Source organism: Lepidochelys kempii, chromosome 11 (genome assembly GCF_965140285.1).
Source record: "Lepidochelys kempii isolate rLepKem1 chromosome 11, rLepKem1.hap1, whole genome shotgun sequence".
In the NCBI taxonomy this organism is placed as follows: domain Eukaryota; kingdom Metazoa; phylum Chordata; order Testudines; family Cheloniidae; genus Lepidochelys; species Lepidochelys kempii.
This window is the reverse complement of record NC_136390.1, coordinates 62,569,444-62,584,092: the sequence shown is the minus strand read 5'-3', so window position 1 is coordinate 62,584,092 and position 14,649 is coordinate 62,569,444. Positions and strand designations below refer to the sequence as shown.

At 43.6% G+C, this 14,649-nt stretch overlaps 2 protein-coding genes and 2 non-coding genes across 5 annotated transcripts in view; 1 reads left to right on the top strand and 3 right to left on the bottom strand.

Moving 5' to 3' along the window:
- Nucleotides 1-368: 368 nt before the first annotated feature.
- On the bottom strand, nt 369-7,113 carry EEF1B2 (eukaryotic translation elongation factor 1 beta 2). The gene is made up of 6 exons (XM_073306614.1): nt 6,953-7,113; nt 6,074-6,196; nt 3,757-3,880; nt 2,677-2,743; nt 1,599-1,724; nt 369-561 (listed from the first exon to the last, which is right to left on the bottom strand). The coding sequence occupies exons 1-6, from the start codon at nt 7,030-7,032 to the stop codon at nt 407-409; spliced, it is 675 nt and encodes a 224-aa protein (XP_073162715.1). The 5' UTR covers nt 7,033-7,113; the 3' UTR covers nt 369-406.
- LOC140896009 (small nucleolar RNA SNORA41) lies at nt 2,138-2,271 on the bottom strand. Its single transcript, XR_012154423.1, has one exon. It is a non-coding gene; the product is annotated as a small nucleolar RNA SNORA41 (small nucleolar RNA).
- On the bottom strand, nt 2,812-2,892 carry LOC140896008 (small nucleolar RNA SNORD51). Its single transcript, XR_012154422.1, has one exon. It is a non-coding gene; the product is annotated as a small nucleolar RNA SNORD51 (small nucleolar RNA).
- Nucleotides 7,114-7,705: 592 nt separating the features above from the next.
- Nucleotides 7,706-14,649, top strand: part of NDUFS1 (NADH:ubiquinone oxidoreductase core subunit S1) — a 29,534-nt gene continuing 22,590 nt past the window's right edge. Inside the window, exons 1-2 of one of the 2 annotated variants that reach the window (XM_073306578.2) lie at nt 7,706-7,797; nt 14,001-14,068. In XM_073306578.2, coding sequence (XP_073162679.1) covers nt 14,005-14,068 — 64 coding nt within the window. In that variant the 5' untranslated portion in view covers nt 7,706-7,797; nt 14,001-14,004. Of the gene's footprint in view, nt 7,882-14,000; nt 14,069-14,649 lie in introns of both variants that reach the window. The other variant, XM_073306579.1, reaches the window with a different exon arrangement.

Below are 14,649 nucleotides of genomic sequence, written 5' to 3'. Positions count from 1 at the left end.
TGTGAAGTAGAGAAGCAGTATTCCCATTTCACAGATGGGGAAACTGAGGTACAGGGCACAAGTGACTTGCACAAGATTTCAGGAGAAGTTCTAGGCACAGAAATCAGATTTTCTGACCTTAACCACCCTTCCTCACTGGTATCTGCATTAGAATGGTCTGTATTATTTACTCCTTACAGAAGTACCAAGAACCAACCCAGATTTCTGTACAGATATCCACTACCATCCATCCTGGGGTAGAGGATCTCAGTTTAATTTAGTTTTCATTTTTACTGTGCAGTTCACTTCAACAGGTGAACAAAAGCTTTTTGAACTGTAATTGAGCTAGATTATTCAGTGATTTGGAATAAGCTACAACAGAGCGATCATAAAATTTCAAGTACTTTTATTCCAAATGTAGCAGGGTTTAGATCTTGTTGAAAGCAGCTACATCCATTGATTGTACATAATCTTCAAAGGCTGTTATTTTCTCTTCCAACATATCTGTACCAACTTTATCATCTTCAACTACACACTGAATTTGAAGCTTCTTGATACCATAGCCAACTGGAACCAGCTTGGCTGTCAAAGAAAGAAATATGTGGTGATTAAGAGAGTCAATTAACCAAACACCCTATTCAGCAGAGTATCACTTTAAGCACTAATTACACAATGCCAATTAGACCCGTTCAAAATACTGAATTGCATAAAAACACCTGGAAACAAACAGCATACTCCATATACACATCACCTAATCAACCCCATGGCCATTAAACATACACAGACTCAAATGCAGGTTACTTTTGCTTAATCACAAGGGAGATTTGTTTGCTGTTGACAGAGGACCTTCAGATAACCTCAGGAAGTCCACATAGAGGCAGAACTGGGGGAAAACAGGAAGCTGACCAGAAAACATACCCACTCCTCTCCATCACTGAGAAGCTCCTCCCCACAACTCAGCATGAACAATTTTGAGGTCTCTATAAGGAAGGCCAGAGTTTTATTCTAAAATTAAAGTTCAAGTCTCCAGCAATAACCTGGATTTGTGTTGGAAATGGCCCAACCTGATGATCACTTTAGATAAGCTATTACCAGCAGGACAGTGGGGTGGGAGGAGGTATTGTTTCATATTCTCTGTGTGTATATAAAGTCTGCTGCAGTTTCCACGGTACGCATCCAATGAAGTGAGCTGTAGCTCACGAAAGCTCATGCTCAAATAAATTGGTTAGTCTCTAAGGTGCCACAAGTACTCCTTTTCTTTTTGCAAATACAGACTAACACGGCTGTTACTCTGAAACCTGCTCTATTACATTTACCAAGGCAGACAATATATAGTAGCACTGCAATCCACAACTTATTAAGTTCTCAAATCAAACTAGACTAATCTACATTTTGGACAGTGATCTAGTTGTCTATTTTTAAGACACCAGTGATCTATATAAAGGCTACTATGGGTCCATAACATACTATGTATTAGTATCTGTATTTTTTCTACATACCATGAAGTTATGCCTTGAAGTATCTCTCTGAATGCAGCATGTTTTTTTTGTTTTTTTAAACACACACACAACTGTACTACCATCCCCTTGCTCTCACATTCTTGTTTATCTCCTACTTACAAGATCCCCAGACTAAGCCATCTGCCTGAATGCTTCGGACACACTCCTCCAATTTGGCCATGTCCGTCTCATCATCCCAGGGTTTCACATCCAGTAAGATGGATGATTTGGCAATAAGAGTTGGTTCTAAAAAAAGCAAAAAGATGGTGAGGGAAAAAAGAGAAGGCATTATGAAGCAAGAATAAATTAAAATTAAGATATCTTGGACATTTCCCAGGCTATAAGGCATTTCATAAAAGCTGTTTGCAAACCTATACAAAATGCAGCAGCAAAAGAACAGTCAAAACAGATGAACAATAATGCTTTAATGTATGAATCCGTCAATGCAGAAGGCTTTACTCTTTCCAGTCTTACGTAGAAAATCTCTTGTATCAAGATTTGTTGTCTTTTTTTTTTTTACAAAATTTCCAGTAAATTAGCATAATGTTAAAAGACACATGTACTTCCAACTTCTGTTATAGGAAGTCATTGTGCCATCAGGCCAAGTTTACTCAGAAATTTGCATCAAATTTGTCATCAAATTTGCATCAAAGTTGTCATCTTGTCTGTTACACAAAAAGTCCTTTTCAGCTGACCTGAAAAGGAGCATGACACAGTGTAACGGTTTATTTCCCACAGATGGAATACTGCAACTGCTACATTTCAGAACAGTTCCAGACCAGTAACTGTGGAATCCTACACTGAAATGATTAGGTTGCAATATGAAAATAAAAGGTTGATTTCTAATCTTCCTTCCTACAATTATGTTATCCTGATAGTGTCTAAAGTAGATGCACATCCAGCCATTAATGGAGAACCTAACCTCTGCATTTCTATCTTTAGAAGCAAATCCCAAACTCAAGTCACATCTCATTATTGACACAGCAGTCTCAAAGCAGTGACTAAAGCCTGCTTGTGATAAAAGTGCTCTATCAGAACACAGTGAGAAACTGTACTATTTCAAATGTACTTGATCGAAGCAAATCATATTTACTCCAGCTAATAATTTGGGAGGGTAGGAAGGGATTTTCCTGTCTCCCATGCATATTGCAACTCAAGTGCATAGAACAGGCTATTAAAAAAAAGCTACCGGACATACTTTTGGACTTCTTAGATTCATATTGAGCAAGACGCTCTTCTCTCAGTCTCTTTGATTCTTCACTTTCCTGAAAGAGAAAAAAGAGATTCACAACAAGGCAAAGACAGACATTCTTTATCCACTATTAAAAGTAGACTGGCTTTTAGTCAGATAAAAACAAATCATCACAAGATCAGCCGAAAGATGGTGATTTGGTTTTATTCATCATGTAACCAGTTAGTTAAAAATAGGCACTTCATGCAAACTTGCTAGAAGTTCACAAAACTCCTACCATCTTTATGTGACAAAGGCTGAGCATAGCTTGCAATACACAAGAGTGGGGTCTGTACTTATCATTTAAGCATTTTTTCTAATACTCCAACAGACTAGGAAAACAATTTAACTTAAATGTGATCTTAAGTTGTTGCTTTAATAAGCCCATTAAAAGTTTACTAGAATTTTGTAGTAAGATTCCTTCGTTGCTTCTGTCACCTAAAAATGTTTCTGTATCCTTAGAACAAAAATATTACTAGCATGAGAATGGAATGAAAAAAAAGCTTAAATACATGGATGGTACTGAGCACTTGGCAGACTATGGGTAAAATTTTCATGAGCATCTGAGACAGATTTCTAAGTGCCTAAGTCATTTAGGTTACTGAAAATTTTACTCTATATTTAGTCTTGCCCATGGACATTCCTGTTGATCCAATGGACATATGAAAAATGCTTTCTACTTTAGAAGTTTAAACCATGTAAAAAAAATCACTCTGAAGACCAGAGTCCTTTACAGATCAGGTCAACAGCTTACAAGAGATTTCCCCTCATTTCCTATGCAAATTTCCATGAGTAAAATGCTTTTCCTCAGTTTAATTTTTACTACTGCTCCAGTAGAGTTCATACCTATTACAGTAATATGTTTGTCAGTACCCCATTAGCTATTTATCTCCTCACAGGTTCTTTCCTGTTTATCATGCAAAGTCAGATGCATTTCAGGGCTCTGATAATAAATTTCTGGAGTATTTCAATCAAATTATGATCTTTTAAAAACAAAAAAAAAAACAAATTCACAAATCTATTTCTTAAGAAAAAATATCTCAGTACCTCCTCCTCATCAGATCCAAAGAGATCAATGTCATCATCATCTTTGCTGTCTGTGGTTGCACCTGTGGAGTCTTCAACATCAGCAGGACCATATTTCCCCAAAGCCTTCTTTACTCCTGGCAAACTAAAGAAGTGGCAAAATAATATTAGTTTAAAATGAATATACTCCTAATTTCAGATACTAACATTTTTAAGATCAGTGAACCTACAGTAACAATTACTTGTGGTAGCAATGAAGTACACTAGAGTTTCAAAAGTGAAACACCAGAACAATCCCAAAAGCGCACTCACAGCACAGCTGCGACAATTATTATAGTGAATCCCATGTGCATAGGCAGCTAAATGGCATACTGTTTTTGTCCTTGCTAACAGCATTTCCTACAGTATACCACTTAGCAGCAGCCAACCAAAATGAAGCACTTGTCTGGAATGTTGCCCCTGGGTGCTTTGATAAGTTTTGCTTTTCTTTTCAATGTGCAGAGATGTTACAGAATATATCCTCAGAGAAAGATTAGTGGTTGTTGAAACAAGTTATAATTAACAATATACTGTGTCTCATTAACAAAGTAAAGTTCCCTACTTTCCACCCAAATGCTTCCTTGAAAACCTTTGCTTTTGGTGGAGGATTAACAGCCGCTCAGTAGGCATGGTGATGAGTAAAGCTAGCTTTGTCACAGAGTAATTAATTCTGTGATTTTGGTGTTTTAGTGAGTGCTAAAAGCTATGGAGCTGTTTGAGAATTAGCTTTTCTAATACCTAACATATAACCATAAGCAGGTTTGTATGTTATTTCAGAAGAACCAACAGAACCTGTTTGGGACTAAGTACTGTACTTCTGAATCCCAGACACGTCAAATAGCTCCATCTACTGCTTGAAAATATATATACTTCAGCCTACAGTTTTCCACAGCCTCCTCAAAGGTAGAGTACCTCATTTTGTTTACTTTTAACTAGGACTTACTTTGTGCTGTCTTTTTTCTAATGGTGGCTACCAAAGCCATAAGAGTGTGGTCTGTTATTTTAAGCTTTTATTTCTATTTGTGACTATTTGCATTTTTATTAGACTGCTATTTCTTATGAACTGCAGTGACAGAATACTAGCCTTAGTGATTACACTCTTCTATATTCACTTCTGCTTTGAATTTGGTTAGACTGGCACTAGTTAGATGTAGTTACCATATCAGAATTTTTCGTGAGCTTTGTGAAGTAAGTTTACAACTTCAGTCTAGTTCCAAGTAGAGAAACCACCTCAAGTGGTATAAATCAGTGGTAGCATCAAAAAAGCCAAAGGTCAGGAGACTGAACCACTCAAGTCTACAGGAGGCTCCCCCCAGAACAGGGTGGAGGCACAATGGTGAGGCAGTGTGAAGGTGCATACACTGACACTGCCTATGCTGTACCTTTTCTAGAGGACTTCAGTCTCCATGGCTGTCAATACGGCAACTTTCATGAGCACTAAATTCACTAAAAGAGAAAAGAATAGATTTGCTTTCACATTTCCCCCTTATTTTCAGGCCTCTTTGCAGGTCACTATTTAATTTGGTTTAAGCTTTCAGGACGATTGTTTGAATGAAAGGGCTCCCAATATATAGTCGATCATTTTGTTTATTAGTATTCCTATCTCAAGCTACACTTTGGGCAAAAAAAAGAAGCTGTGTACGTATACAAGTTTCAAATTTAAATCTACAGGGGCTTGATTGTATGGAATTTGTATTGGGGTATGGTTCAAATCTAGCCCAGGTGGTATCAACTTTAAATTACTATTCTGATAATCTACATGAGGTCAGTGTCATTCTAACTCCTAGAGCTATGGGGCTACACCGGTGGTTCTCAACCTATTTACCGCTGTGGGATGCATCTGCAGCTCTCACTGTTTTTATGTGGGCCACAACTGTGTGCTGATGAGGCCACAAGCAGCCGGTGGGTTGAGAACCACAGTCTACATAAAAGCATCACCACAAATGGTGCCTTGTTGAAGTTTAAGCAGCCATCCCAACAACTGAGTGGGTATGAAGACAGAATTAGCTTCTTGACATTAGCAAGACAGTGTGGAAGGTTTACACTCCTGCCTGCATTGTACTAGTTCTATAGATAAATAAAGAACTCCCTTGTTCAGAGCTATCAAGCATACACTTTTCAAAAGCAAAGAGGCTCAAACAAAATTTAAGACGAAAAGCTAGGTAAACTGCTGGCTACAATCCCAACGAAACACAACAGACTTTGTTCAAAAAAATCAAATGGAAACTGCAAAGCTTATGATGTTTAATTACTCTCCTATAAATATAAATTGGTGTCTGGTGCATTAAGTTCAGCATACCTTGCCTTTTGCTTTTCATATGACTTAATGTGGTTGTACCAGCGGACAGCATGGAACAAGTCAGCAGGAGGCGGCGTAGACAGTGCTTCAAAAACGGCAATGTCAGCCTGAGAGGGCACATACCTATCGAAAAGAACACATTCCAATAGGAAAACGAACTGATTTTTGTAATGTACCAGGTATAACAGAAGTTGCGTGAGAAATAACTTACAGCTTAACAAGTCACTTGGCTAGGTCTTCCCTGCCGAAGACACTCATGGCTGCTCACAGGTTAGCCGGGCTCAAAGGAGAATGGCCACACTGCCCAGCCCTCAGACGCCCATGTCCACAGTACCACTGCCCTGGGGCAGGACACCCAAGGGGCCGGGCCAGCGAGAGTTACCCCCACACCGGCGTTAAGGACTTTTGCTTGTGGCTGGGATTGGCGCTGGAGACAATACCCGAGCTAATGTCACAGCGAAGACCAGCTTTCCCTGCAGCCGGATCACAAGGACACTACACACACTGCAGAGGTTCCCCCGTCCATCCCGCAACCACCAGCGGCGCAGGCCGGGACGGGGGAGCGGCACGGCGGCCAGGTGGCTCTGCGGTTATTACCCTCGGGCTTCCACCCTGACGGGGCAACGGGCTCAACGGCCGTTCGGGAGTGGGGGCAGGCCCGCAGCCCGCGCGGGCCAGCGGCCAGTAACGCCCCACACGCAAGCCGGCTCGAGACACCCCGCGTCGCAGCAGTGCCCAGCGTTTAGCGGGGGAGGGGCCGTTCGTTCGTTCGTTCGCCCGCCCGGCAACCGCCGAGCGCGCGGGCTCGCTGCGCCCCCCACCGCCGAGGGTCGCGCGCCGCTGCACGGGGCTCGCGCCGCTGCCCCCCGCGCCGCTCACCCCTCGATGTAGCTCTTGTCGGCCAGGAAGTCGTTGAGGAGCCGGAGGCCGGCAGCGGATCTGAGGTTCCCGAAGCCCATGATGATGGCGGCAGTACAGCACACAGACAAACAGACCACCCCACTCGCACCCGCCGCAGAAAGAGAGTGCCGCTCCACCGCGCAGCTTTTATATAGAGTGCGTTGTATCCCTCCGCCACACCGCCGTTGCTGGCGTGAGATTATCCCTCCGCGGGGAAGCACCTGGAAATAACTCCCCCCGCCACACACACCACCTAGTACAGGGAGCCGGGCGGATTGGAAATGAAACTAGAAGGACGGAAATGTAGTGAACGGCTAATAATGAGGATGTTCCGGGAGGTTCCGCCGCGGCTAATTTTCGAAAGTCGTCACCGCCAGGGCGTGAGTGACGGACGTTGCCGAGGCCGCTAGCGACGGAAATTGCCGAAGGTACCGCCGGGGGGCGACGGAAGTTGCCGAGGCCGCTAGTGACGGAAATGGCCGAAGGTGCCGCCGGGGGGGCGACGGAAGTTGCCGAGGCCGCTAGTGACGGAAATGGCCGAAGGTGCCGCCGGGGGGCGACGGAAGTTGCCGAGGCCGCTAGTGACGGAAATGGCCGAAGGTGCCGCCGGGGGGGCGACGGAAGTTGCCGAGGCCGCTAGTGACGGAAATGGCCGAAGGTGCCGCCGGGGGGCGACGGAAGTTGCCGAGGCCGCTAGTGACGGAAATGGCCGAAGGTGCCGCCGGGGGGGCGACGGAAGTTGCCGAGGCCGCTAGTGACGGAAATGGCCGAAGGTGCCGCCGGGGAGTGACGGAAGTTGCCGAGGCGGCCGCCATAGTAGCTAGGTGAGAGAGCTGCGGAGCGTTTTCTGGTTGAGAAGAGTCAAGCGGTGCAGCGGCTGCTGCTGCTGGTCCCCGCGGTACAAGGAGGTAACGCGGCCGGCTTGTTAGGAGTGTTCCTGCCCCGGGGCCAGGCCCCGTGCTGACGCGGGGTTCGAAGTTCCCTGCTCGGGGCTGGGGCTGGGGCTGCGGCGGGGGATGATTCCCCCCTGTCCCGTGGATGCCCTTCACGGGCTCCGGCTCCCTCGGTCCCGGTGGCGGCTGCGGCTTGGGGGCCTGCCCTTGTCTGTGCTGGCGCCGAGCAGGTGACCTGGCCCGTTAGGCCTCGCACTGGGGTTCGTGGCGTTAAATAAGCCAGCCCTAGACTCTTCCCCGCCTGCTGCCTGGGGGGTCCCAGGGGGCGCCCGGAGAGATTGGGGGGCAGCGCCGGTGGGACACCCCCCCCCGGGGCCGCTCTGAGAGCCTGCGGGGGGTTACAGTCAAGGGGGTCCCAGAGAGGTGCTCGAGTGACACATGAGGCCAGGGTCTCCAGCGGGGCCATGGCCGGCTGGGAGCAGAGCCCGGGTCTCCTCCTGACCCCTAGAACTTGTGCATTCCCAGGCCTGATCCAGGTCCCTCGTTGTCATTGTTTATCCCCCAGCCGCACCCAGGGCCCTTACTGGGGTGTTGTGCGCTGTTGTATGTAGTAGGGCATAAGGCCGGGAAAGTCTTGACAGGACAAGAGTTTTGGACAGTAACAGTGTGTGTGTCCCTTTTAAAAACCCACAAATGACAGGGTTCTGCCTCAGGTAGCTTACAGTCTAAAGCTGCTATCCTGCAAAGATTCACACCCATTCTTAACTCTACACTTATGAATAGTCTTGTTGAGGTTACATAGATGAGCTTTTGCAGGATCAGGGTGTATACTGGACATAACTCAGCAAGGCTTGTCAGTAAACAAAAGCAGAGGTGGAGGTTTTGTATGGTAAGGTGAGGGTTACAACTGTGAAAGATCAAGAGATCCTTTTTTTTTTTGAGGTCTTATTACAAAGAATTGATTTAATTTTAAGGAAGAGTTCTCAATGACCAAACTGAGTGAAAAGCCAAAAGTAAACAGCATACATGAAGAAAAGTAAATCTTGTTTTACAATTACAATTTATTAAACAAAGCTTTAACAATCAGTAGTTATGGTTAATAGCACAAGGAGAAATATTAAGAACGTTATTTTAGGATTATAGTTAATAGTGTTCCTTTAACCTCGTGGCACAAGAATATGGGGATTAGGGATGAAAGATTCTCAGGCCTACAAAGTTAAGTCAATTTTATGTAAATTGATGTTGAGCCTCTGATTTAAGCAAGTCGATCTTCCGTGTCCCCACTTTGCTCATTGTGTTGGCGGAGTGCATCCTCACTAGCAGGGCTCGCATCAATGCGCTGTTGGTAGCTATCCCACAGTGCATGTAGCAGAGTGAAATTTTGTGTTGGGTTTGCAATGCCTTATGGGACCAAAACATTTGCACGGGTGGTTATGGAAACAAGGCGTTAGCCTCCCATGATGCACTTACCTCCCTTCCTCCCTCTCTGAAATCAACGGCAAACAAATCAAGCCTTTTTTGCGCCTTTTTCATAAACTTGGGTTATCCGTGCAGATGCCATATCATGGTAAGCATGGACCCTACTCAGCTGTACACTGTTGTTGTGAGTATTACAAACACCTTGCGCCTTATCCTGCGGTATTTACACAGCTGATACAGGAGCCGCTGCACAGAACAATGTGATGCCATGCAAGCAGCCCTGCTGGAAGCCATAGAGCGGAGCAATTCACAGTTGCTGGCGACAGTCACACATCACTTTGACACGGCTGAGTGCCTCTTTTGGACCAGGGAAACAAGCACTGACTGGTGGGACCGCATCGTTATGCAGCTATGGGATGATGATCAGTGGCAGCTGCTCTGACAGTGAAGAAGCAAGTAGCGATTGCTCTGTGGAAGCTTGCAATGCAGACTGCTACTGGTCCATGGGGAATCAATTTGGAGTGGGTAAATCTACTGTGGGATCTGTTGTGATCCAAGTTTGCAGGGCAATCAACAGACTTCCATTAAGAAGGGTAGTGACTCTGGGCAACATGGAGGACAAAGTGGACGGTTTTCGGCGATGGGGTTCCCTAACTGCGATGAGGCTATAGACAGAATGCATATCCCTAACTTGGCACCATACCACCTTGCCAAAAAGTCCATAAACCAAAAGGGATACTTCTCAATGGTGTGGCAAGCGTGGGTGGATCATGGGCCATTTCACCGACATCAACATGGGATGGCCGGGAAAGGTGCATGACGCTCGCATCTTTAGGAACTCCAGGCTGTTTGAGCAGCTGCAAGAAGGGACTTACTTTCTAGACCAGATAATTACTGTTGGGGATATTGAAATGCCAATAGTTATCCTTGGGGACCCATTTGCTACCCCTTGCTCCCATGGCTCATGAAGCCATACACAGGCAGCCTGGACAGTAGTAAGGAGTGGTTCAACTATAGGCTGAGCAAGTGCAGAATGGTGGTAGAATGTGCCTTTGGATGTTTAAAAGCTCGCTGGCACTGTTTGCTGACAGGTTAGACCTCGGCGCAACCAACATTCCCATTGTTATTGCTACTTGCTGTGTGCTCCATAATATCTGTGAGAGTAAGGGGGGAGACGTTTATGGTGGGGTGGGAGGTTGAGGCAAATCCGAACATTGCTTGAATGACCCAGGACCATTCGCTGCCATGCTTTGTGCTGCTATGATTCCAGACTACTTGCTACTGGCTTGGCGTGGTAAAGTGTCCTACCTTGTGGAGAACGAAATAAGGCAGCCGTCCCCAGAAACCTTCTGCAAAGGCTTTCAGAATACCTCTAGGAGAGCTTCATGGAGATGTCCCTGGAGGATTCCCGCTCCATCCCCAGACACTTTAACAGACTTTTCCAGTAGCTGTATTGGCTGCGAATTCATCACAATTCTTCAGAACAAATCAAACATTAAACACAATTGCTTTTAAACCCTGTAGTGTAGTTATAAATGTGCACTCACCAGAGGTGCCTTCTCTGGCTTCGGGGTCCGGGAACCCGCCCTGGGAGGGTATTGGATGCAGGGTGATGAAAAGGTCCTGGCTGCTGGGGAGAACGGATTCTCCGCTTGCCTTCTGCGCGTTCTCCTCCTCTTCCTCTTCCTCATCCACAAAATCCTCCTCCCTGTCGCGTGAGACTCCCCCCTTGCAGGTGTCCACGGACAGTGGTGGGGTAGTGTTAGGGTCCCCCCGTAGAATGCCATGCAGTTGATCATAGAAGCAGCATGTATGGTGTTTTGACCCAGAGTGACCGTTTGCCTCCTTTGTCTTTTGGTAGGCTTGCTTCAGCTCCTTAACTTCCATGCAGCACTGCTGTGTGTCCCTGTTGTAGCCTCTCTCCACCATGCCCTGTGCGATTTTTGGCATATATATTAGCATTTCTTCTTTTTTGATCGGAGTTCGTCCTGCACAGATTCTTTTCCCCATACAGCTGTCAGATCCAGTGTCTCCCGTTCGGTCCATGCTGGAGCTCGTTTGAGATTCTGAGACTGCATGGTCACCTGTGCTGCTGAGCTTGCTATGCTGACCAAACAAGAAATGAAATTCAAAATTTCCTGGGGCTTTTCCTGTGTACCTGGCTAGTGCGTCAGAGTTGAAAGCGCTGTCCAGAGCGGTCACATTGGAGCACTCTGGAATAGCTCCCGGAGGCCAATACTGTCGAATTGCGTCCGCACTACCCCAAATTTGACCCAGCAAGGTTGATTTTTAGCACTACTCCCCTCGCCAGGGAAGAGTACAGCAGTCGATTTTAAGAGCCCTTTAGGTCTTTGGAACAGGGTGGGTTGTGTAGACGCATTGCTTATAAAATCGACCTAACACGGCTAAATTTGACCTAACCTCATAGCGTAGACCAGGGCTTAGAAAACAACTTTGAAGTGTTTTGTTGTGGGGCAAGAAAACAAAGAATACCATGGACTTGCAAATATGTGAGGGGGAAAAAAGGAAGTTGAATATAGAACCTGCCATGAGGACAATGTCCATTTTAGTACTGCAACAGTGTTTTGTACCCTTGGAAAAATAAAATGGGTTACATTCTAACTCTGAAATACTCTTCACTCTTTTTATCAAGTTTCTATGATCACTTGAATCTTGTCTCATAGCTTAGCTTCTGAGGGCTTGTCTACATGGTACCACAGACTGTGATTCCATGTAGCCAAGTCCTAATTCTCTTAACTTTCATTCTTCGTAAAAGAATGGACTTCATTCAACTTTCAAACTCCTTGGCTTTGGAGGATAGTGTTGTTATGAGGGTAGTGAGTCACTCCAAACTACAGACCAACTATTTTGTAGTTGGGTGATACAATGAGATGTTTATATGTATTTAGGAAGCTGCGGTAGCCCAATTCAGACTGACGCTAAGGAGAAACAAACGTTCAGTTTAAAAACAACAACACATCAGAAACAATTAATTACAAATAGTGCTTTTCCAAGAGCAGTCTTTTCTTTCCCCTTCCTTTCTTTTTTTCTTATTCTTTTGTCATTTCTTCCTTTGTTAAAGTAATCTGTTTTAGTCTGTGAGCGGTTTATGGAAGAGATTTTGTCATCCTACCTTTTTTCTGTAAAGTGACATGCATGCTAATGGAAACACTCTTATTTTGATAGCTTCCCTGTTAGTTTGGAATATGAAGCCAGCATTGACCAGTTGGTGGGGGCACAAGACTGAAAATCAAGAGACATTGGCTTTTTATGCATCCTTGCTATTGATTCACAGTGTGACCTGTATTAAATCTCTTGGGCTCACATGTTCAAAAATGTCCACTAACTTTGAATGCCTCAGTTTTTGGGGCACAATTTTCAGAAGAGCAGTACTCACATTTTACTCTCGTTGACGTAAGCGGATGCTCAGCACCTCTGAAACTCTAGCCTTAGGCTGTGTTGAGTTAGGCACTCAGAATTAATGGGCACTTGAAAATTTGAGCTTGAGTGATTTGCCCAAGGCTATGGAGGTAATCATTGTCAGAGCCAGGATTAGAACTCAAGAATTCTTGGTCCTGTCACTACACATTGCTTTGGACATATAATACAAAAGTTTTTGTAATTTGTATGGAACAGTCTCGCATACAAATTAAAAATTTAAGATCTGGAGAAATCATGGCAGATTGATTTAAATTAAAGCTGATTTAAATCACCCTTTTTAATCATGATTTAAATCAGTAAGCAGATTTTGATTTAAATCCATCGATTTTAATCATGCTTTGTATTTGCATTTTTTAGTTGCTTTCCTTTATTAAAAAAAAAGTTGATTCTTATTGGTTGGTAACTGTTAAAACATGCTGATTTTCAGCTAAATATAGCCTTTACTCTAAATTTGTTGCTTCTTTTTGATATCCAGCGGAATACGCTATATCTAAACACACATATTTAAGCAGTTATATCGCTTAACTTCTTACTAAATTTTTTTTGTTTTGTTTTTGTTTTTTGCTCTGTGTGTTTACGCTCTATTTGGATGGAAATTCAAAATCAGGGCACAAAAACATTTTAATATTGTTTAAGAGAAAAAGTTTATCAAAACATGTTTTGCATTTAATACTAACTTCACTAAACGAAGTATTATCTGTAGCTAGTGAATTGAACTGATTGTTTCTGGTCACCATGTCCTTCAAGATTTTAGAACTAGTAGATCTCATTCTCACATCTAGTATTTAGTCATAGATTGGAAAAGGAAAACAAGCTTGCCTGCTCTTACAACCTCCAGGTGCTTTCTTAACTTTGAGTGTACTAGTCATTAAACTGAGCTAGCTGAACAAACTGAAATGAAAAATGTGTGCTTTCTGTGCCTGCAGAAGGTGGCACAGTTGTCAAAAGCTGGGGTAGCACTTCAACAAACTCTGGTTCCTGATGCTTAGTCATTAACTTCCACCTGTTCAGTTGTTGACTGTCTTTAAAACTTGGCACAAAGATACTGCTTAATATTTTTTGTATTTAATTTAAATTATTTCAACATAATATAATATATAATTTAGGCCTAACATAGATGTTAACTTCATATTTAATTTTAAATAGATTTGTTTTTAAAAAATAAGCCTGTATTTAATTTAAATTATGTATTTTTATCCACCTTCATAGAAATATCAGGATAGATCTTAATTGCTAAAATTTAACCCACTAACTTCTCTTGTATTAATTTTCAGCATCATGCTGCGACTACCTGCTGTCCGCAGGGCCTTAGCTGGTGTCACTCAGTCCACCAAAGGATGTGGTGAGTCTGCCTGCATTTTATACACAAGTGCATGAGAATCCTTTCCCTGCTTATACAGAGTGATACAATGCACGTAAAGAAGGCATTGTATATTGAGGTTATTATACAAATTTCCTACCATTCTCTGGGTTTTATATAGTGCTCTTGTTGCTGGTGGTGTTTGGATTGTACTAGCTATTATAGTTGTTTTTATAAATACAAATAACTAAGCACCCATCTTAGGCTTTGGAAGCTTTTACATATCCTGAAGTTAACAATGTTAAATAATGTGAAACATCCCTCAATAAGTTGCTCATACTACACTACCCTTTATTATTAACATTAACTTGCCAACAAACATAACAATAAAATCCTTGTACCCCTCAACCTGCATGCTTTCCAAATGCATTGAGGAGAAAAAATGGACTTTTGGTATGGCTGGAAGGTAACAACAAGTCTGGCTTTGTAAGAGCCCAATAGGAAGTGAATTCCATAGCCAACCGGCCTTCATGGAGAATGCCCTGTCTGCGGCTCCCTCCCATTTAAAGCTACACTGAATCATGTGAAAGAAGAATGTCTTGACTGTGATTGGTACTAATGTC

Bases quoted from the DNA above. Each gene is read 5' to 3' on its own strand.
- EEF1B2 (XM_073306614.1), bottom strand. From the start codon at position 7,032: ATGGGCTTCGGGAACCTCAGATCCGCTGCCGGCCTCCGGCTCCTCAAC. The intron at 6,197-6,952 runs GTGAGCGGCGCG...TCTTTTCGATAG, and splicing joins GACAAGAGCTACATCGAGGG to GTATGTGCCCTCTCAGGCTG. The intron at 2,744-3,756 runs GTACTGAGATAT...TTTCTCTTTCAG, and splicing joins TTGGATCTGATGAGGAGGAG to GAAAGTGAAGAATCAAAGAG.